Here is a 24,569-nt window from a genome sequence, read left to right as displayed (position 1 = left end):
AGTTGTGCCGATCATATCCATACCTACCAGGCCTATCTATAACCCTCAATCCCATTAAATCCCATGTACTCATCCAGAAGTCTTTTAAAAGACCCCAGTGAGTTCGCCTCCACCACCACCGATGGCAGCCGATTCCACTCACTCACCACCCTCTCAGTGAAAAACTTACCCCTGACATTTCCAAGTCATGTTGGTGGAATTAGATGTGGAATGACAAGAGGAGATTTGAGTTAGTTTGCATGTTCTCCCAGTATGTGTGTGGGTTTCCTCTGGATGCGCCGGTTTCCTCCCACAGTCCAAAGATATGTGGGTTAGGTTGACTGGCCGTGCTAAATTGTCCAAGAGATGGGTGAGATCCTAAATGAATATTTCTCATCAGTATTTACTGTTAGAGAACTTGGGGAAATAAATATTGTTGTCTTGAGGAGTGTACAGATTAGGAGCTGCTGGAAATCTTAAAGTGCTTCAAGGTAAATACATCCCTGGGTTTTGCAGGAAATCTATGACATGAAATTCTTGGGCTGGATTTGGCCGATGAGAAACAGAATGGTGTGAACATTTGGACTCTGCTAAAGAGCCCTGGCCAAAGAAAGAGAAAGATTGATCACTTTGAGGATTTTGGGAAAAAAGAATGAATAAAAGGAGGAAGCATTCATTTGGAATTTCAGTTTAAATTAAGCTGGGAATAAGCATTGCCACACCGAGTTATAGAATCAGAATGTATAAACACTAACATGGACTATTTTGGCTTAATGGCTTATCTTCTTGCTGTATGTCTTATGTCATTTTTAACCCATACATGAGAATGTTCCCACACTCTCACCAGTATCCTGGTGAATGATAATGCAGCTTGTAGCTCTGTCTCTCAAACTGGGACAGTCTGAAGGGCAATTTCATACTACTTATTAACCCAGAAGGAGGAATGTTATTACTAGCAAAGATTCACTCCATCCATGAATAATTACTACTTATCCAGGATACACACTAAACTTCCCTTTGAAAGGACTTGCCGATATCTTGTTAAAGGTCTCATTGAAATCTAAAAACTGGGCTATATTTACAACTTGCTGTCTGCGTGTAAATCTCAGGTTATAAGTTGACCACTTGTCGAGGTGGATACAATTTTGTCTTTTAAAAAATATTGAGACAGTTACATGGGGAAGATGGGTATACAGGGATATGGGACAAATGCGAGTAACTGGGACTAGCTTAGTGGTAAAAACTGGGCAGCATGGACAAGTTGGGCTGAAGGGCCTGTTCCCATACTGTAAACCTCTCTGATTCTATAACTCGGTGTGGCAATGCTTATTCCCAGCTTAATTTAAACTGAAATTCCAAATGAATGCTTCCTTCTTTTATTCATTCTTTTTTCCCCAAAATCCTCAAAGTGATCAATCTTTCTCTTTCTTTGGCCAGGGCTCTTTAGCAGAGTCCAAATGTTCACACCATTCTGTTTCTCATCGGCCAAATCCAGCCCAAGAATTTCATGTCATAGATTTCCTGCAAAACCCGGGGATGTATTTACCTTGAAGCACTTTAAGATTTCCAGCAGCTCCTTCTCTGTACACTCCTCAAGTCACTCCTTTGTTTCCTCAAGTTCTCTAACATCCATGCTTTTCTCAACAGTAAACACTGATGAGAAATATTCATTTAGGGTCTCACCCATCTCTTGGACAATTTTGCACGGCCAGTCACCCTAACCCACATATCTTTGGACTGTGGGAGGAAACTGGTGCATGCCGAGGAAACCCACGCACACACTGGGAGAACATGGAAACTCCACACTGAGGCTGGAATTGAACCCGCTTCCCTGGTGCTGTGAGGCAGCAGTGCCAACCACTGTGCCACCGTGCTGATCTGGTGAGGGTTTGAGGGTTTATCTCCTTTGCCTTTTGAATTTGGCGAACAAAGTAAAGTGTAGCCGCACGGGTCAGGAATCTCACCTCTCCCCACACCCAGCCCCTCTCCCCCAGCCTTTACTGGGATTTTCTGATCTCACTGATGTCACTGCTGCATTGTTTGCTGGCCATATTGCCAGGGGGTCCCCCGCGGAGAAGGTTATCATTGGCGGGACTGGAAAATCCTAACGGTGGGGAGGGCTGGAGAATTCAGCCCACAGAGTGATTGTGGAAAATCCTGGCTTGTTTAATCAACAGCAACCCCAGTCAATGGCATCCACTCAACTCTCCTTTGTCAGGTCCACCCCATCATCACTCTGTCTAAATCATCACTTTTAGGTTGATGCAGTTTTTAATTAATTCATTTCTGTCATTTTCAGCAGAAGTGTCCAGCTCATCCTCTGCACTCAGAAGTCAAACTGACATATCTCTGTCCAATTTCTGCATTAATTCTACTTTCTTGGCTATAGATGAGGAATGATGCTTTCTTTCTGAAGTAGCAGTACCTGCTGAGCATTTTGACATAATTGTGACAACAGAACTTTATCACTAGTATATTAAAACTTACATACAGGGTCTGTGCGCTCCAGCTGTTTCTGCCTTTAGATGAGATGTTACCCGATGATGTGATGAGGGCTGGACCAGGTCAGTGGGTCACATGGGGCTGGGTGGGTGTGGGGAGATTTAAGCTCATTCACTGAGTGTGGGAATGAGTGGCAAAGATTACCCTACTGAGAATCAGCACCTAGCAGAACTGTCTCAGTCAGCCCGAAATACATTTAACCACGTGTAATACAACACTTTGGAACATTTTCAGCAGCGTCCAGTTTTCAGAGCCAGGTTTTAGACAGCGTAGCTGTATATCCTTCTGGGAAGGATTCTGCCTATAATATTGAGTCTTAGACTACCACCAGTTCTGTGTCTGCATCCCAGTTTCTCCACTGTGACGGTTCTTTCTAAAAGCTTTCTCTTGAGTTGTGGACAATAATTGTATGGACAATGACACAATGACATACAGTGTCCACCCCCTAGCTCTTTCTGAGAAAGTGATGAGCCCCCCTTTTTGCTTCTGATTATTTTTACAGTGGAGTGTTTGTCTAAGCCACCTCCAAGGTCTGGAATGGTGTGTAGGCCTAACCAGACTGCAAAAGGGTCATTCCCGAAAATCATTCAGAATATTGAATCTGATTGTAATGTGTTGTCTGGCAGGGACATTGGTACACAAATCTACGGCATCACAAATTGTATTGTTCTTTATTGGGGAGCTGAGAACAAATAATTCGATGGGAATGGCCAGGGAAGTGCAATTATCATAAAACAAATTTCTCACTTCTTATCCTGTCAGCTAACACTAATCTCCAATAAGGTTCATCATTTACATAAACATCTTTATTGAATTGCAGTTTTGATGCCATGTCATTTTTTGAAGTTTCAAGATAACTTGGTGAAATGCAGTCTGGCATTGACTAATGAAACTGCAGTTAAACATGATCCAAACTGAAGCAAAAATATGTATTCGTTCATTTCAAGTTTCATAATAAAAATCCAAATATTATTAAATTTGGCATATTTCACGCTCAGATCCTGATGCAAATTGTATTGAATGAATCTTTATGTGTAGATCTTGCTCCTTGACATGGCAATTGCAGTGCAAGTCCACTGCTTCTCAACAGATGGAATTGCATAATACGTGGATTCATAAATATCTCAAGTTCCGATGTTAGAAGGAATGTAAAGTTAATCAGAATACTAACTCGATTGTGCAGTCAGATAGAATTGCAGCAAGCTAGAGATCAAATTAATCAATTGTATCAATGGTATTAAGAAATACTGACTTTCCAATTATTTGTCTTATTCAGAGTTCTCTGGTGAGAGTTGGCGAACAAAGTAACCATTGCTACATTTGTTTTTCTACATACTCACAGACCATAATCTAGTTGGCTGGTTCCGCTTTGCTGATCTACCTGCCACTGAAAGCTCGGAATGTAATGGAAACTCAGCTGCCTTTTGCTTCTCTACAGAAAACTCTTCCCCAGTATTCAGCTTTTCCATCAACCAATTCAGCCAAAGCCGAAGGTTTGCTCGTTTTCCCAGGAATTCTAGACAGACCATCCTACCACTGCTGTAAATGTGATGCCAGATATTCTAAGGCAGAGAGAGAGTATAGATTAACTCAGCAATTGCTGTCACACCTGCCTACAATTAAAGTGATTAACTGGTTGAACAACGCTCAAGGAAACATCCTGTGGCCATGAAAGGTGCAATTTAATGGAGGCTCTTTTTCCTTTAATGTGCCTGGAATAGTGTTCCAGACTCACAGTGACTGCCTCGTCAGGGCTTCAAGATCAGGATGACAAAAAAATTTTGTATTTCCTTCTGCGTTGCCCAGTGCTCCAAACAGAATAAATAAATAAAAGTCCTCTATAGGATCAGTGAAATACTCCGAGGCCAGTTCTCGTGCACCATAGACTTGTATTTCAAACACTGTTGGTACGAAATATTCTGGCCCGCTGTTGCTCTATTGCTGCATCATGTGGAAGGTGTTGTGAGAACCCCAGCACTATTTAAATGAGCTAGTTGTGCATTATTGTTATCACAGGTTAAACACAGGACAAAGTCTGGAGAGTACGTTAACTAGTCTTGCATCAATAATCTGTTACTCTGCTGATTAAAAGAACAGCATTGTGCTTTTGGAGAGATTTTTGGGTCAGTGTGCTTTGTGGAATTGCTAGTTTGCACCAGGGCTGGAAGCTCCAACTGCTTTCAGTTTTGTTACCGGCTGGAGCAGATTTTACAGTGAGCAGTGGGCAGGCAGCTCACTGCATTTGCCCAGAGACCTTCCCTGGAGTTTCGGTGTCAGCTAATGTCAGCCTAACAACGTCAGCCCTCTCCAGTGTGACCGGGACAAGTCATTGCGCATCTCCTTAGCCAATTAAATTGAAGAGTCATTAACCAATAGCATCGTGTCTGAATCAGAAACTGAAAATTAGAATAATGAAACAATGTTTAATCAGATATAGAAAGTGAAATAGAGAGAAGGTATCAAAGGTTTCAGAGAAATAGCCAAAAGGGAAAGAAAGAAGTTTAATTTAAAATGTTCTTTGTAAAATCTCCAACAACAATGTAAAGGAATGAGACCCAGATGCTGCAAAGGTTAATGTTCCATGTGAGGGGGGTTATCTGTAAGTAATTAAGATTGATGAAAACACTAAAAGGGGTACCTAATCCGGAAATGGACAAGTCCTAACTTTTTGTGGCAAGTTTAGTCTGTATCTACATGTCTGTACTGATGTTTCTTCTCATTCAGTATAATTGAACAGACAGGCAAACTGTGAGATGACATTAAGATAAAAATAAAATCCTGCAGATACTGGAATCAGAAACAAAAACAGAAATTGCTGGAAAATCTCAGCAGATCTGACAGCACAGATCACAGTCTCAATGTTTCAAGTCAGGTGCTGGAATATTCCCATCCAGCCTGCCATGGGAATCAAAGTGGGCAGGGGACCAACCATGTAAAGGTCTGTTGACCTTGGGTGGGATTTTCTGGTTCTGGGGCGAGCGTAGCCACAAAAATGCACCCAGGATGATCCTCTATCTGAGCTGACATTGTTGTGTAGCGTAAAGAACAATAACTTATCTCAAACAGGAACTTTTGGTTTCTCATGTCTAACTGTGACTGCCTGCTTGTCAAATAGAACAAAGAACAAACAACAGTACAGCACAGGAACAGGCCCCTCAGCCCACTCCAAGCCTGCACCGATTATGTTTACCTATTTAACCAACCGCCTGTATCCCTCTATTAGAACATAGAACATAGAACATTACAGCGCAGAACAGGCCCTTCGGCCCACGATGTTGCGCCGATCAGTTACAAAAACAATGACCCACTAGCCTATACTAATCCCTTTTCGTCCATAAACCTATCCAGAGATCTCTTAAACGCCCCCAAACTAGACGCATTTACAACTGCAGCAGGCAGGGCATTCCAATCCCTCACCACCCGCTGGGTAAAGAACCTACCCCTGACATCCGTCCTGTAGCTACCCCCCCTTAATTTAAAGCCATGCCCCCTCGTGCTAGCTTTCTCCATCCGAGGAAAAAGGCTATCACTATCCACCCTATCTAAACCTCTAATCATCTTATATGTTTCAATAAGATCCCCTCTTAGCCGCCTTCTTTCCAACGAAAACAACCCTAAATCCCTCAGTCTCTCCTCATAGGACCTCCCCACCATACCAGGCAACATCCTAGTAAACCTCCTCTGCACCCTCTCCAACGCCTCCACATCCTTCTTGTAATGCGGGGACCAGAACTGCACACAGTACTCCAAGTGCGGCCGCACTAGAGTAGTGTACAGTTGCAACATGACGCTGCGACTCCTAAATTCAATCCCCCTACCAATAAACGCCAAGACACCGTACGCCTTCTTAACAACCTTATCTACTTGATTCCCAACTTTCAGGGATCTATGTACACATACACCTAGATCCCTCTGCTCCTCCACACTATTCAAAGTCCTCCCGTTAGCCCTATACTCGACACATCTGTTGCTCCTACCAAAGTGAATTACCTCACACTTCTCCGCATTAAATTCCATCCGCCACCTCTCGGCCCAGCTCTGCAACCTATCTAAGTCTCCCTGCAGACTATGACACCCTTCCTCACAATCTACCACACCTCCAACTTTGGTGTCATCAGCAAATTTACTAATCCACCCAACTATACCCTCATCCAGATCATTAATAAAAATTACAAACAACAGTGGCCCCAAAACCGATCCCTGAGGCACACCACTCGTAACCGAACTCCATGATGAATATTTACCATCAACCACCACCCTCTGTCTCCTATCTGATAGCCAATTCCTGATCCAACTTCCTAGATTACCCACAATCCCATACATCTGCATTTTCTGCAGAAGCCTACCATGGTGAACCTTATCGAACGCCTTACTAAAACCCATATATACCACGTCAACTGCCTTGCCCCCATCCACCTCTTTGGTCACCTTCTCAAAAAACTCAATAAGGTTAGTAAGGCACGACCTACCCGCTACAAAACCATGCTGACTATTTCTAATCAATTCATTACACTCCAAATAACTATAAATCCTATCCCTAATAATTTTTTCTAAAACCTTTCCCACAACAGAAGTAAGACTCACCGGTCTATAATTCCCAGCAAAGTCTCTGTTCCCCTTCTTAAACAATGGGACAACATTCGCTATCCTCCAATCCTCCGGGACCACACCAGAGACCAATGACGACCTGAAGATCAGAGCCAGAGGCTCTGCAATTACCTCTCTAGCCTCCCAGAGAATCCTAGGGTAGATCCCATCCGGACCAGGGGACTTATCTATTTTCAGCCCCTCAAGAATTTCCAGCACATCCCCCTTATCAACCGTAATACTGTCTATTTTACACCCCTGCAACCCAATGTCCTCCTCAGCTATATTCATGTCCCCCTGCGTGAACACCGAAGAGAAATATTGGTTCAATACTTCTCCAATCTCCTCCGGTTCCACACACAACTTCCCCCTGCTGTCTGTAACTGGCCCTAATCTTGCCCTGACCAACCTTCTGTTCTTGACATACCTATAGAACGCCTTAGGATTCTCCTTAATCCTATCAGCCAAAGTCTTCTCATGTCCTCTTTTAGCCCTTCTCAACTCACTCTTCAACTCCCTCCTAGCCAATCTAAAGCTTTCTAGTGCACTATCTGAGCCCTCCAATCTCATCCGAACATAAGCCTCCTTTTTCTTTTTAACCATCGAACTATTCCCCATCTGTTCTTGTGTCTATCCAGATAAGTCTTACATTTTGCTAACGTATCTGCCTCAACCACCTCACTTGGCAGTGCACTCCAGGCCCCCACCACCCTCTGTGTAAAAACCTTCCCCCGCACATCTCCTCTGAACCTTTCCCTCCTTATCCTGAATTTGTGTCCCCTTGTAATTGTCATTTCTGCCCTGGGAAGAAGCTTCCAACTGTTCACCCTATCCGTACCCCTCATCATTTTATAAACTCCTACCACATCCATAAGACCATAAGACACAGGAGCACAATTAGGCCATTTGGCCCATCAAGTTTGCTCTGCCATTCAGTCATGGCTAATATTTTTCTCATTCCCATTCTCCTGCCTTTTCCCCTGCCCCTCAGCCTCCATCTTTCCAGGGAGAACAATCCCAGTTTATTCCATCGCTCCTCAGAGCTAATCCCCTCCATACCAGGCAACATCCTGGTAAACCTTTTCTGCACTCTCTCCGAAGCCTCCACAATCCTTCTGGTAGTGTGGCGACCTGAACTGGACGCAGTATTCCAAATGTGGCCTAATTAGCGTTTTATACAAGTGTAACATAATTTGCTAACTTTTGTACTCAGTGCCCCGTGCCACATGCTTTCTTCAACACCTCTCCCACCTGTGCAGTCACTTTTAACGATCTGTGGATCTGTACTCCCGGATCTCTCTGTGTGTCTGTGCTCCTGATTGTTCTACCATTTATTTTGTAACTCCCACCTGAATTGGACCTATCAAAATGCATCACCTTGCATTTGTCCAGATTAAATTCCATCTGCCATTTCCCTGTCCAATTTTCCAGTCTATCTAGATCGTGCTGCATTCTCTGACAGTCTTCATCACTATCCCCAACTCCACCAATCTTTATATCATCCGCAAACTTGCTAATCAGACCAGCTATGTTTTCTTCCAAGTCATTTATATATATTACAAACAGCAGAGGTCCCAGCACTGATCCCTGCAGAACACCACCACTAGTTACACACCTCCATTCAGAAAAACACCCTTCCACCGTTACCCTCTGTCTTCTATCACCAAGCCAGTTCTGAATCCAAAAGCTGGTTCACCCCTGATCCCATGAGATTTAATCTTTTGTACCAGCCTGCTATGAGGGACCTTGTCAAATACTTAACTAAAATCCACATAGACAACATTCGCCACCCTTCCCTCGTCAATCATTTTTGTCATCTCTTCAAAAACTCAATTAAATTAGTGAAGCGTGACCTCCCGTGTACAAAACCATGCTGTCTGTTGCTATTAAGATCATTCAGTTCCAAGTGTGTTTAGATCCAATCTTGAAAAATCTTTTCCAGCACTGACGGCTGTTTGATATGTAAATAAATAATAAGCCTCAGACCAAAATCCTGTTCATGGGGAATTGATTACATATGCAAATATTTCTTTGTGTATTTCTGTTTATTAATATAGAACATAGAACACTACAGCACAAACAGGCCCTTTGGCCCACAAGTTGCGCCGATCATATCCATACCTACCAGGCCTATCTGTAACTCTCAATACCATTAAATCCCACGTACTCATCCAGAAGTCTTTTAAAAGACCCCAGCGATTTCGCCTCTACCACCACCGACGGCAGCCGACTCCACTCACTCACCACCCTCTGAGTGAAAAACTTACCCCTAACATCTCCTCTGTACCTGCTCCCCAGCACCTTAAACCTGTGTCCTCTCGTAGCGACCATTTCAGCCCTGGGAAATAGCCTCTGAGAATCCATCCTATCTATTCCTCTCAAGGGTGCATATGTTAATGTTTCCTGTTTTTGATTATCTTTCTGAGAATGAGATTTTTTTTTCCTTAAATGATAAAACTGTGGGTAAAATTATTTAGTTGAAGAGCAGGTTTTGAAGGCAGGAGATAAATATACGGTTGGTCACTCATTTTAATTAAACTGGTCTAAACTTTATAAAACAAAACACTTCCTTGTCAAAGATGTTGGACTGTGTGGATAAATGTGTTTCATTAGTTTTATGGTAATGGTTATTGCTGATAGTAAGCAGTAATGGACCATTCAAACAGACTGGCCAGGATTTTACCATCTCACTCAGGCAAAGCTGGTAAGATCCCAGCCGAGGTCATTTTGTGAGGCTCACCTGCACCTATTTTGGGGTGGGCATGGCAGTAAAATTCCAGCCACTGGCTCCCCATGCTGCTATGTGATGAAATGGCCCCCAAATAACCCTTTACAAGTCCTCTGGACATTTATGACAGTTCTACTGGGACCTGAGGGAAATCCATTTGATGCTGAACAGCCCCTTCACCTGTGTTCCCTTGATCCCTCCAGGTAAGCATTGGGGCGATTATGTTGCCCCTGTTGGGAAGGTGTATTCACAGTAACAAGTTTAACCTCATGGACCTGGACCACTGCCTCAAAGGGGCCCATTTCTGTCTTTAGACTTCATCTCACTTTGTCTCAGAATCTACTGAGCCAAGGAGGAAGGAGTCCGAATATAAAGAGGAACCCCATCCACTGCTCTCTCACCAGGAGAGTCTTCTGTGCTACTGGCCTTGTGAGCGATGAGTGGAAATCTGTTCCTTACAAGGCAGGCAGAGTCCCAGCACAACGAGTCATTTTCCAGTGGGCCACACTGGATTCCGCTACACTCCAGTGAAACACCCAATTGGAACCTGCATACTTCTACATCAAAGAAATTAACATTCTTAATATGTGAACATTATTTTTCCAATCTCATCATTTAAGTGACTTTATAACTCACACATGTGCATTTTAATTACTGACTACGCTCAGAATATCAGCAATCACTTGCGCTGCTTTTTTATATTACATGATTGTTGAATTATTTGAAACTTTTTTTTGACTGCTTTAACCCTGGATTCACTGTGAAATAGCTGGTACGTGGCCTCACTGGCAGCCAGTGCACTCTGACACTGGATTCACCGTGAGATAGCTGGTACACAGCCTCACTGGCAGCCAGAGCACTCTGACACTGGATTCACTGTGAAATAGCTGGTACGTGGCCTCACTGGCAGCCGGAGCACTCTGACACTGGATTCACTGTGAGATAGCTGGTACACAGCCTCACTGGCAGCCAGAGCACTCTGACACTGGATTCACTGTGAAATAGCTGGTACGTGGCCTCACTGGCAGCCAGAGCACTCTGACACTGGATTCACTGTGAGATAGCTGGTACACAGCCTCACTGGCAGCCGGAGCACTCTGACACTGGATTCACTGTGAGATAGCTGGTACGTGGTCTCACTGGCAGCCAGAGCACTCTGACACTGGATTCACCGTGCGTGAGATAGCTGGTACACAGCCTCACTGGCAGCCAGAGCACTCTGACACTGGATTCACTGTGAGATAGCTGGTACACAGCCTCACTGGCAGCCAGAGCACTCTGACACTGGATTCACTGTGAGATAGCTGGTACACAGCCTCACTGGCAGCCAGAGCACTCTGACACTGGATTCACTGTGAGATAGCTGGTACACAGCCTCACTGGCAGCCAGAGCAGTTTGGATTGTGAAATACAGAAATCCTTATCCACAGGTGCATCAATACACAATGAAAACTTTACCAAGTCATACCTTAAAACTGTGGATCGAATAGTAATTAATTCCCACACAGCAACCAACTGTCGTTCCTAATGAAATAATCCAGCTGATCAGATGAACTAAATATCGGAGAATCCTCTGTTTTGTTGTTAGCTGCCTATGGTAATGCATCTTTTCTGATAACATTTCCTGTAAATATGAAGAATTCAGTGTTTTAACTATCAATAGGATTGGATAACTGTTAAGCTTTGAAATGCCATCAAATTCAGTTTAATTTGCTCTATTTTCCTGCAATATTTTCCTTGATATTTGTCTATAAATATTTAATGAAGAGAATGCACGGGAACATTTTTCATTCTATATTTGGTTTGATGCTGACCATATAGAATAGAATAGAGTCCCTACAGTGCAGAAGGAGGCCATTTGGCCCATCAAGTCTGCATCAACCACAATCTCACCCAGGCCCTATTCCTGTAACCCCACATATTTATCCTGCTAATCCCCCTGACATCAACGGGCAAATTAGCATGGCCAACCCACCTAACCTGCACATCTCTGGACTGTGGGAGGAAACCAGAGCACCCGGAGAAAACCCACGCAGACACGAGGAGAACATACAAACTCCACACAGACAGTCACCCGAGGCTGGAATTGAAGCCAGGTCCCTGGTGCTGTAAGGCAGAAGTGCTAACCGTTGTGCCATCATGCTTCCCGTGTGACCTGCCTCACTTAAATACACAATGTTCCTGCCTTGCATCACTGTCTGTATGGAGTTTGCACATTCTCCCCGTGTCCGCGTGGGTTTCCTCCAGGTGAACATAGAACATTACAGCACAGTACAGGCCCTTCGGCCCTCGATGTTGCGTCGACCAGTGGAACCAATCTAATGACCCTCTAACCTAAACTATTCCAATGTTATCCATATGCCTATCCACTGACCATTTGAACGCCCTTAAAGTTGGCGAGTCCACAACTGCTGCAGGCAGGGCATTCCACACCCTTACTACCCTCTGAGTAAAGAACCTACCTCTGACATCCGTCCTATAATTACCACCCCTTAATTTAAAGCTATGTCCCCTCGTGTTAGCCGTCAACATCCGAGGAAAAAGGCTCTCACTGTCCACCCTATCTAACCCTCTGATCATCTTGTATGCCTCAATTAGGTCACCTCTTAACCTTCTTCTCTCCAATGAAAATAGCCTCAAGTCCCTCAGCCTTTCCTCATAAGACCCTCCCACCATACCAGGCAGCATCCTGGTAAACCTCCTTTGCACTCTATGCAGAGGTGCTATAGTTTCCTCCCACAGTTCAAAAATGTGCTGGTTAGGTGGATTGGTCATGATAAATTCTCCCTCAGTGTACCCGAACAGGCGCCAGAGTGTGGCAACTAGGGGATTTTCACAGTAACTTCATTGCAGTGTTAATGTAAGCCTATTTGTGACAATAATAAATAAACTTTTAAACTTTTAAAAATTAGCAAATTGCAACGCATTTCTCCATGTTGACAAATCTTGAATATTAAGCATTTTCCTACAACTGTGACACACAATGTTGCTAAGAACCGAATATTGGATGCTGTTGATTATTTTTCTTTATTCATTTGCAGGATTTAGATTTTACCGGCAGTGTTATTGCCCATTCCTAGCGCCCCCTAAGAAGCTGATAGTGAACCATCTGAGTGGCTTGTTAGTCCATTCTGAAAACTCTCACCGATACTCAGAGGGTAAGTGAACATAGAACATTACAGCGCAGAACAGGCCCTTCGGCCCACGATGTTGCGCCAACCAGTTTAAAAACAATGACCCTCTAACCTAAACCAAACCCTTTCCATCCATAAACCTATCCACGGATCTCTTAAACGCCCCCAAACTAGGCGCATTTACAACTGCAGCAGGCAGGGCATTCCAATCCCTCACCACCCTCTGGGTAAAGAACCTACCCCTGACATCCGTCCTATAACTACCACCCCTTAATTTAAAGCTATGCCCCCTCGTGCTAGCTTTCTCCATCCGAGGAAAAAGGCTAACACTGTCCACCCTATCCAAACCTCTGATCATCTTATATGTTTCAATAAGATCCCCTCTTAGCCACCGCCTTTATAACGAAAACAACCCCAAATCCCTCAGTCTCTCCTCATAGGACCTCCCCTCCATACCAGGCAACATCCTGGTAAACCTCCTCTGCACCCTCTCCAAAGCCTCCACATCCTTCCTATAATGTGGGGACCAGAACTGCACACAATACTCCAAGTGAGATGACGTTCTGAGGATTCACCTCTTGATTTTCCCCCTAACTCCGGAAGAAAAGGATTCTCTTTTACCTCAGTGACATGGGCAAACTTCAGGGCTATTTTTTCAAAGTACAGTGCCCTTTCCTTCTCTTTCTGCCTTCCTTCAGAATTTTAATTATATTGTGTGTCTTTCTGTTGTGGTTTTTGTTGTGGTGTGGGGTGGGGGGAGGGGGGTGTCATCAGTCCTGGAATAATTTCCCTTTGCCAGAATGATTAACCCAAACTGTACAGCACTGCTGAAACTTTTAAATTGTGCAAATCAAAAATTTACAAGATTATTATGTTCTTGGATTGTTTCTTTTATTTAAGGTGAAATGGAAGAAGGGAGTCATGTGATCTGCTCTGAACTCAGAATGACAACAAGCCTGGGTTATACAGTTTGTAGAGGTTTAGAGTGGGGGGACAGGGGGGCAGCAGGGGGAAGGCAGGGGAGGGGGGAAAGAGGGGGGGGAAGGGGGGTGAGGGGGGGAAAGGGGGTGAGGGGGGGAAGGGGGGTGAGGGGGGGGAAGGGGGGTGTGAGGGGGGGAAGGGGGGTGAGGGGGGGAAGGGGGGTGAGGGGGGGAAAGGGGGTGAGGGGGGGAAGGGGGGTGAGGGGGGGAAGGGGGGTGAGGGGGGGGAAGGGGGGTGTGAGGGGGGGAAGGGGGGTGAGGGGGGGAAGGGGGGTGTGAGGGGGGGAAGGGGGGTGAGGGGGGGAAGGGGGGTGAGGGGGGAAGGGGGGTGAGGGGGGTGAGGGGGGAAAGGGGGGGTGAGGGGGGAAAGGGGGGTGAGGGGGGGAAAGGGGGTGAGGGGGGGAAGGGGGGTGAGGGGGGGAAGGGGGGTGAGGGGGGGAAGGGGGGTGAGGGGGGGAAGGGGGGAAGGGGGTGAGGGGGGAAGGGGGGTGAGGGGGGGAAGGGGGGTGAGGGGGGAGCAGGTTATTTTATTAGGCAATGGCAAGAATATCTGTGCTGCCAATGATGGGGGGTTGGGGGGGTGCTGTTAAATTTCAAGTCTCACAGGGAGGTGGTAGGATCAGATTTTATAAACAGTTGTACTTTAAACGATTTAATTCCAGCCTTGGGATGTCAAAAATAGCTAATTAACATTTCTACCTCAATGCATAGTCCACATGATTCATATTGTCATGGAGATGTGCTTTGAACCATTGTCACGGGGGTTTTCTAAGATATTCATGAAACTCATAAGGGTGTGTGAGCCGATGAGAGAGGGAGAGAGGAAAAGAGTCAACTAGTCCTGCACCTGAATTAGATTCAATTCTGACTCCATTATGCACCATGCAGGATGTGGGTGGAAAGTCAAACTCAAATTGAGGAGACTGAGTTTGAGGATTTAAACAAGACTGGCAGATTCACCTAGCTTTAGCTTAGAGGAAGGAATCTCCAGTGTAACTGTTAAATTGAAAGTCAGTCCTGGAATTAGGACCTATCTGCTAGGAAAGGAAAGAATTAGGCCACTGAGAGTGGAGAATAGTTTTTGGGCTGGTTTCAGGAGAATAAAGTTTCCACTTGAGGGACAGAGTAAAGTATATTACAGCAGGATATAGATTGGCTGGAAAATCGGCCCTGACTCTCCAACAGACCATCTTATCCAGGCCCTATTGGTGTAATGCCATTATTTATCCCATTAATCCACATAACCTACACAACTTGGACACTAAGGGACAATTTAGCATGGCCAATCCACCTAACCTGCACATCTTTGGACTGCGGGAGGAAACCAGAGCACCCGGAGGAAACTCACATAGACATGGGGAGAATGTGCAAACTCCACATAGACAGTGACCCAAGGCCGGAATTGAACTTGGGTCCCTGGTGCTGTGAAGCAGCGGTGCTAACCACTATGCCACCATGTTGTCGATAAATGTGTCATCAGCAACTAAATTTAAACGACCACAACTAAGTAGAAATGTATCGTTAAAAATGTATCATTACTAGGATGCTACCGGGACTTGATGGATTGAGTTATAAGGGGAGGCTGGATAGACTGGGGCTTTTTCCTCTGGAGTGTAGGAGGCTGAGGGGTGACCTTATAAAGGTCTATAAAATAATGAGGGGCATAAAGCAGCTAGATAGTCAATATCTTTTCCCAAAGGTAGGGGAGTCTAAAACCAGAGGGCATAAGTTTAAGGTGAGAGGGGAGAGATACAAAATGGTCCAGAGGGGCAAATTTTTCATACAGAAGGTGGTGAGTGTCTGGGACAAGCTGTTAGAGGTAGTAGTAGAGGCGGGTACAATTTTATCTTGTAAAAAGCATTTAGATAGTTACATGGGTACAATGGGTATAGAGAGATATGGGCCAAATGCGGGCAATTGGGATTAGTTTAGCAGTTTAAAAAAAGGGCGGCATGGACAAGTTGGGCCGAAGGGCCTGTTTCCAAGCTGTAAACCTCTATAACTCTATGACTCTATAAAAGGTTGATTTTTGGTTTATTTGAGGCTGAACTGTGGGTATGTTTTTAGATGGGATAACAATTCATGCTTTTTAAAATACACAAGCACATTCGTAATAGATTCAGCTTAATTCCCATGTGTAAGAAACTGAATGTTACGTCAGGTAAAGCATTAGGAATTAACAATGTGCTGCTGTGTATAAGACATCGCATACCTTTAACTGTGTACTCAGGTTCCTTCTTTTCAGTTCCACCGCTTTCTCATTTGTTATGTTGAAGTCCCATGAACACAGGAGCTTGGCTGCATCGCCAGAAAAAATCCCAATTGCAATAATGCTTTCATTGAATGACTTTGCCATGCTGAAGCAGAAAAACAATGAATGAGATACACAGCCCACGACATTATTACCCGGCCTCATAAAGACAGCCTTTTATTTCACCTTTTGTGGATAGTATTTATTAGCTGGAGGGTGGATGTCAGCGTTTATTAATGGAGCATTTGCAATGAAACAATTTTACCGTCCCCCGCTCGCTGTGGGAATTGGAGCGAGTGAGGGGAGGATTGTGGAAAGGTTGATCTTAGGTGGGATTTTGCATTGAGCGCGGCTGGAACATCCCACCTGTACAACCCTGAATTAATATCAAATACATTTAAAGAATATTCAAAATGTTTGAAATCAGAAACAAAGACAGAATATGTTGAAGGTAGTCAGTATTTGAAAAATGTAATAGTTGATTAATTTTAAGATAGTGAACAAATCCAATATTTCTTCCATTTATTTCAAACGGGTGGGATTTCCTGCCTCGCCCACCCCGAAACCGGAAAATCCTACCTGAGGTCCACTCCACGCCCACTCCAATTCCCATGGTGGGTGGCATGGGAAAACTACCCCCCCCCCCCACCCCCCCATTGACTCAGAACAGACCCTCTTCATTCCCCCTTTGTTAGGTTAAGAACAGGGAAGATCCCTTCTGTCCTTTATCTGTAAAAAGGATCAAGTTGGGGGGTGGGGGTCGTTCAAACCTCGGGTGGACATGCCAGTAAAGTTCCGCTCTAAGGTCGATTCAACATCGCCAATCAACCTAACCTAACCTTTGGAGTGTGGGAAGAAATCCACGCAGACACGGTGAGAATGTACAAACTCCACACAGTCACCCAAGGCCAGTGAGGGTCCGCCATTGTGCTGACCATTCCATTGCAAAAAGTAATTTGAGCTCAGATGAAATTTTTGCCGGTATAGTGAACTGGTAGCCCACTGCATAACCTGAGCAGCAGTAACAGACTAGCTTTCTTGCTTTGTTCACAGGCAGGGCCCCTGAATTCATGACAGTTAGATACCAGAACCAAGTTTCATTCCAGCAGAGACAATATAGGAAATGGAACCTTGAAGAGATGTCAGTACTCCAAATCATTGTGCTGTACAGAAAACTGTCTTTAAAACATCTTTGCAGATGGTTTAGAGAGATTTTATACTGAAGACTAGTTTAAAATGTTTAAATGTTGCAGCATCTTAGTCATACACATGTGAAGGAGAGAGAAACCTGATCAGAATAATGAAGAATATTTATTGAAATCATTATGACGGAAGTCAGGAAGATAATTGAATTAAAGTTTTGTTTTTCATGTCACATTGCCCTGCTTGTCATATTCACAGAATTATATAATTACAGTAATTATCTGAAATTAGTTAATTGTTCATTAAATAACTGGCAACCAATCATCCAGTTTAACTTTGAATGATTAAGACAGTGAACCGTGTTTTACAAGATGCTGGGGTACATTTTCCTGTTTGTTAATGGCAGTAAGAGAGGGAAATATAAAGTCAGCTCTATCTAATAGTTTATAAACTGAAAGGATTATGTCCAATTACCTGTAAACCAAATACAGAAAGCAACTCAGCATGTAAAATCCAATAGTGAGGAAGTAAGCCAGCTGCATATTGTAAACTTTCATAGAGGAGCTTGCCTGAATGCTGGCGTTTGAATAAAACCCGTAGTAAAAAACAGTTTTTGAAAAATAACCCTGCAAGAGAACAGATATATATATTTAGTCTGGCACAATCAAACAATCATAGATTCCTTGTAGTGCAGGAGGAGGCCATTTGGCCCAATGAGGTTGAACTGACTCTCTAAAAGAGCATCTTACCGAGGTCCACCCCCAGCCATCCCTATAACCTTATGTATTTACCCCACTAATTCCCCCTAACTTGTGGATCCCAGAAACTAAGGGGCAATTTAGTATGACCAATCAATCTAATCTGTACATCTTTGGACTGAGGGGGGAAACTGGAGCACCCAGAGGAAACTCACGTAGACACAGTGAGAATATGCAGACTCTGCACAGGCAGTGACCTGAGGCTGGAATTGAACTCGGATCCTTGGCACCGTGAGGCAGCAGTGCTAAACACCGTGCCACTAAAATGCAGAATCGATAAGTGCAGAAACTTAGGAAACAGTTTGATAATATTTTCCCAATAAAAAGCAGATTATTGTGGATTCAGGACATCTAGAACCACAGAAACATAGAACATTACAGCTCAGAAACAGGCCTTTTGGCCCTTCTTGTCTGTGCTGAACCATTTTCTGCCTAGTCCCACTGACCTGCACTTGGACCATATCCCTCCACACCCCTCTCATCCATGAACCTGTCCAAGTTTTTCTTAAATGTTAAAAGTGACCCCGCATTTATCACTTTATCCGGCAGCTCATTCCACAGTCCCACCACTCTCTGCGTGAAGAAGCCCCCCCCCAATATTCCCTTTAAACTTTTCTCCTTTCACCCTTAACCCATACCCTCTGGTTTTTTTCTCCTCTAGCCTCAGTGGAAAAAGCCTGCTTGCATTCACTCTATCTTTACCCATCAAAATCTTATACACCTCTATCAAATCTCCCCTCATTCTTCTACGCTCCAGGGAATAAAGTCCTAACCTATTCAATCTCTCTCTGTAACTCAGCTTCTCAAGTCCCAGCAACATCCTTGTGAACCTTCTCGGCACTCTTTCAACCTTATTTACATCCTTCCTGTAACTAGGTGACCAAAACTGTACACAATACTCTAAATTCAGCCTCACCAATGCCTTATATAACCTTACCATAACACTCCAACTTTTATACTCAATACTCCGATTTATAAAGGCCAATGTTCCAAAAGCACTCTTTACGACCCTATCCACCTGTGATGTCACTTTTAGGGAATTCTGTACCTGTATTCCCAGATCCCTCTGTTCATCTGCACTCTTCAGAGTCCTACCATTTACCCCGTACGTTCTACTTTGGTTTGTTCTTCCAAAGTGCAATACCTCACACTTGGCTGCGTTAAATTCCATCTGCCATTTTTCAGCCCATTTTTCTAGTTGTTCCAAATCCCTCTGCAAGCTTTGAAAACCTTCCTCACTGTCCACTACACCTCCAATCTTTGTATCATCAACAAATTTGCTGATCCAATTTACCACATTATCATCCAGATCATTGATATAGATGGCAAACAACAATGGACCCAACACCGATCCCTGTGGCACACCACTAGTCACAGGCCTTCACTCAGAAGAGCAATCCTCCACTACCACTCTCTGGCTTCTTCCATTGAGCCGGTGTCTAATCCAATTTACCACCTCTCCATGTATACCTAGCGACTGAACCTTCCTAACTAACCTCCCCATGCAGGACCTTGTCAAAGGCCTTACTGAAGTCCATGTAAACAACATCCACCGCCTTCCCTTCATCCACTTTCCTGGTAACCACCTCGAAAAACTCTAATAGATTGGTTAAACCTGACCTACCACGCATGTTGACTCTCCCTAATAAGTCCCTGTCCGTCCAAGTATTTCTAGATCCTATCTCTTAATACTCCTTCCAATAATTTACCTAATACTGACGTCAAGCTTACCGGCCTATAATTTCCCGGATTACTTTTTGAGCCTTTTTTGAACAATGGAACAACATGAGCTATCCTCCAATTATCCGGCACTTCACCCGTGGATACCGACTTTTAAACATATCTACCAGGGTCCCTGCAATTTCAACACTAGTCTCCTTCAAGGTTTGAGGGAATACCCTGTCCGGTCCTGGGGATTTATCTACTCTGATTTGCCTCAAGACAGCCCTTTAACCTGTATAGGTTCCATAATCTCCCTACTTGTTTGCCTTATTTCCATAGGCTCCATGCCAGTTTCCTTAGTAAATACGGATGCAAAAAACCCATTTAATATCTCCCCCGTTTCTTTTGGTTCCATTCAAAGCCGACCACTCTGATCTTCTAGGGGTCCAATTTTATCCCTTACTATCCTTTTGCTCTTAATATACCTGTAGAAGCTCTTAGGATTATCCTTCACCTTGACTGCCAAAGCAACCTCATGTCATCTTCTAGCCCTCCTGATTTCTTTCTTAAGTAGTTTCTTGCACTTTTTACACTCCTTGAGCATTTTATTTGTTCTCTGTTGCCTATACATGTCACACATCTCTCTCTTCTTCTTTATCAGAGTTCCAATATCCCTCGAGAACCAAGGTTCCTTATTCACTTTGCCTTTAATCCTGACAGGAACATACAAACTCTGCACTCTCAAAATTTCTCCTTTGAAGGCCTCCCACTTACCAATCACATCCTTGCCAGAGAACAGCCTATCTCAATCCACGCTTTTTAGATCCTTTCTCATTTCTTCAAATTTGGCCTTTTTCCAGTTTAGAACCTCAACTCGAGGACCAGATGTATCTTTATCCATGATCAAGTTGAAACCAGCGGCGTTATGATCACTGGGACCAAAGTGTTCCCCTACACACTTCCATCACTTGTCCTAACTCATTTCCCAATAGGAGATCCAATATCGCATCCTCTCTAGTTGGCATCTCTATATACAGATGTAGAAAATTCTCCTGAACACATTTCACAAACTCTACCCCATCTAAACCTTTAGCAGTATGCGAGTCCCAATCTATATGTGGAAAATTAAAATCCCCTACTATCACAACTTTGTGTTTCTTGCAGTTGTCAGCTATCTCTCTGCTGATTTGCTCCTCCAAATCTCCTTGAAATACAAAAAGGAAATGCTGGATAAACTCAGCAAGTCCAGCAGCGAGAAACATTTCAAATTTATCTGACCCTTTTACAGATCCTTCTTTCGACAGTTTCTTCCCTGAAAAGACATCAATGAACCAGATGGATCTTTGTGACAATCTACAATAGTTTCTTGGCCATCATTACTCAGACTTTGGCAGGGGTTTCCCATCACTCTCGCAACCTATTCTCTGGCAACAAAAATAGTTCGCCATTGGCCAACAGCAGGATATTCTGGTCTGGCCGGTGACTATGGCATTTAGTGTGCCCTGCACCCTCCACTGCCAGAGAACTGGCCACTGGAAAAGTCGCTATTAGTGGGACTGGAAGATCATGTTGGCACCAAGGGCTGGAAAATTCCACCTGAATTTTCATTTCCAGATTTTTAAATTGAACTTAGTCCCACCAGCTGCAATGTTGGGATTTTAAACATTAGCCTGGGCCTACTAGCCCAGTGACATCATCACCACAACAACAACACTCAGAAGCTTGATACCATCCAGGACAAAGCAGCCCTGCTCGATTGACACCACATCGACAAACATCCACTCCCTCCAGCACGGACGCTCAGTAGCAGCAGTGTGTACTATCTACAAGATGCACTGCAACAATTCACCAAAGATCCTTAGACAGCTCCTTCCAAACCCACCACAACTCCCATCTAGAAGGACGAGGGCAGCAGATACATGGGAACATCATCACCTGCAAGATCCTTTTAACGTTTTTTTTACATCTTGAGGTATACACATAACCTCCATCTTTAGCACTTGTTACTCACAAAATAGTTTTGTTCTTTATTAACTTGTTTTAGGATGACAATTAAAACTTCAAACATGACCGTCGGTAACTATTTGCAATTGGCCAGTGGAAGTCACATAAAATTATCGTGAGTTTGCTAAAATATTCCTATGATTTCATTATTGTTTTAATTTGAAGGTTACTGGAATGTCTCTGTTTAAAGATACTTACTGAACCTGTGAGTAGCTCCAAGCCTGTGAATGTGACATCGTTTTCTCCCATATCGAAGAACTGGGGGATGGTAATGAAGCTGAAGTTGATCAAGAAGGAGAAGAGATTGAACATAAGGAGCCACTTGAGGAAAGTGAAATAGGAAAGCACACTTGTGCCAAACTTGCCACCAATGATTTTTAGGGATTTTGTCCAGGGATGAATTGACTGGAAACATATTAGCAGATTCTCACGAAATCGATGAAGAAACTAAAATGAACAAGTTAAAGAAATGCATTAATGGTTACTGATGACATTGATTAGTCTACATTGAATCTCCTCATTTATCTTGTAACACTGAGTACAGGAGTTGGGACGTCTTGTTGAAGTTGTACAAGACATTGGTAAGGCCACACTTGGAATACTGTGTGCAATTCTGGTTACCCTATTATAGAAAATATATTATTAAATTAGAAAGAGTGCAGAAAAGATTTACTAGGATGCTACCAGGACTTGATGGTTTGATTTATAAAGAGAAGCTGGATAGATTGCAACTTTTTTCTCTGGGGTGCAGAAGGCTGAGGGGTGATCTTATAGATCTTATTGAACGGGGATAGCCCGGGAAATTACCGACCGGTGAGTCTGACCTCAGTGGTTGGTACGTTGATGGAGAGGCTTCTGAGGGACAAGATTTATGAGCATTTGGAGAAGTTTAGAATGATCAGAAATAGTCAACATGGTTTTGTCAAGGGCAGATCGTGCCTTACGAGCCTAGTTGAGTTCTTTGAGAATGTGACTGAACACATTGACGAAGGAAGAGCGGTAGACGTGGTTTACATGGACTTCAGCAAGGCGTTTGATAAGGTCCCCCATGCAAGACTTCTTGAGAAGGTGAGAGGGCATGGGATCCAAGGGGCTTTGGCCTTGTGGATCCAGAACTGGCTTGCCTGCAGAAGGCAGAGAGTGGTTGTGGATGGGTCTTTTTCTGCATGGAGGTCAGTCACCAGTGGAGTGCCCCAGGGATCTGTTCTAGGACCCTTGCTGTTTGTCATTTTCATAAATGACCTGGATGAGGAAGTGGAGGGATGGGTTAGTAAGTTCGCCGACAATACGAAGGTTGGTGGCGTTGTGGATGGTCTGGAGGGATGTCAGAAGTTGCAGCAGGACATAAATAGGATGCAAGACTGGGCGGAGAAGTGGCAGATGGACTTCAATGTGGATAAATGTGTAGTGGTCCATTTTGGCAGGACCAATGGGATGCAGGAGTACAATATCAAGGGTAGGAGTCTTAGTAGTGTTGAAGAGCAGAGGGATCTTGGGGTCTGGGTCCATATGACTTTTAAATCGGCCTCGCAGGTGGAGGATGTGGTCAAGAAGGCGTATGGTGTACTGGCCTTCATTAATCGAGGGATTGAGTTTAGGAATCGGGAGGTAATGCTGCAACTTTATAAGACCCTTGTCAGGCCCCACTTGGAGTACTGTGCGCAGTTCTGGTCGCCTCACTATAGGAAGGACGTGGAAGCTATTGAAAGGGTACAGAGGAGATTTACAAGGATGTTGCCTGGATTGGGAGGCATGCCTTATGAAGATAGGTTGGGGGAGCTGGGACTCTTCTCCCTGGAGAGACGAAGGTTGAGAGGTGACCTGATAGAGGTTTATAAGATGTTGAGAGGAATAGATAGGGTGGATTCTCAGAGGCTATTTCCCAGGGCTGAAATAGTCGCTACGAGAGGACACAGATTTAAGATGCAGGGAAGCAAGTACAGAGGAGATGTCAGGGGTAAGTTTTTCACTCAGAGGGTGGTGAGTGAATGGAATCGGCTGCCGTCGGTGGTGGTGGAGGCGAACTCGCTGGGGTCTTTTAAAAGACTTCTGGATGAGTATATGGGGTCTAATGGGATTGGGGGTTATAGATAGGTCTATGGCTTAGTAGGTATAGAAGTGATCGGCGCAACTGGTGGGCTGAAGGGCCTGTTTGTGCTGTAGTGTTCTATGTTCTATGTTTTAGGTCTATAAAATAATGAGGGTGCAGATCAGCTAGATAGTCAATATCTTTTCCCAAAGGTAGGGGAGTCTAAAACTAGAGGGCATAGGTTTAAGGTGAGAGGGGAGAGATACAAAAGTGTCCAAAGGGGCAATTGTTTCACACAGAGGGTGGTGAGTGTCAGGGACAAGCTGCCAGAGGTAGTAGTAGAGGCGGGTACAATTTTATCTTTTAAAAAGCATTTAGACAGTTACATGGTTAAGATGGGTATAGAGGGATATGGGCCAAATGTGGACAATTGGGATTAGCGTAGGGTTAAAAACAAAGGGCAGCATGGACAAGTTGGTCCGAAGGGCCTGTTTCTGTGCTGTAAACCACGATAACTCTATGAACACACCTCTATTTCCGAGTATTTTCATAACCCAACATTGTAAGGTGTCCATTGCAATTAATCTTTCTCCCAAGTTTGCATTTCTCTATTCCTTCCAGATATTTGAGATGTTGAATTATTTTGGTTTGTAATTGGATAGGATTCTCTGATGAGGTCCTTTATGATAAGGTGATGGCAACATCCTGAGGCAGCGGAGCAGAGGGAATGAGGGAAGCAGCTGGAATTGGAATAGTCAAATTGAGGTGTCACAGAGACCTGGATGAGGGTTTCAGCTACAAATGAGCTGAGA

The 24,569-nt window shown here is 44.1% G+C and overlaps 1 protein-coding gene across 1 annotated transcript in view; it reads right to left on the bottom strand.

Moving 5' to 3' along the window:
• The window catches only part of tmc5 (transmembrane channel like 5), a 155,789-nt gene that overhangs the window by 72,791 nt on the left and 58,429 nt on the right, over positions 1 to 24,569 (bottom strand). The window contains exons 7-10 of the mRNA XM_080206172.1: positions 21,927 to 22,175; positions 17,779 to 17,930; positions 16,123 to 16,267; positions 11,265 to 11,420 (exon numbers count right to left, since the gene is read on the bottom strand). Of these exons, the coding sequence (XP_080062298.1) occupies positions 11,265 to 11,420; positions 16,123 to 16,267; positions 17,779 to 17,930; positions 21,927 to 22,175 (702 nt within the window). The remainder of the gene's footprint in view (positions 1 to 11,264; positions 11,421 to 16,122; positions 16,268 to 17,778; positions 17,931 to 21,926; positions 22,176 to 24,569) is intronic.

Source organism: Carcharhinus amblyrhynchos, chromosome 18 (assembly GCF_965287045.1).
Source record: "Carcharhinus amblyrhynchos chromosome 18, sCarAmb.v2.hapA, whole genome shotgun sequence".
In the NCBI taxonomy this organism is placed as follows: Eukaryota; Metazoa; Chordata; class Chondrichthyes; order Carcharhiniformes; family Carcharhinidae; genus Carcharhinus; species Carcharhinus amblyrhynchos.
Note: the sequence above shows the minus strand (reverse complement) of the source record. Positions and strands in the feature narration are given on the sequence as shown.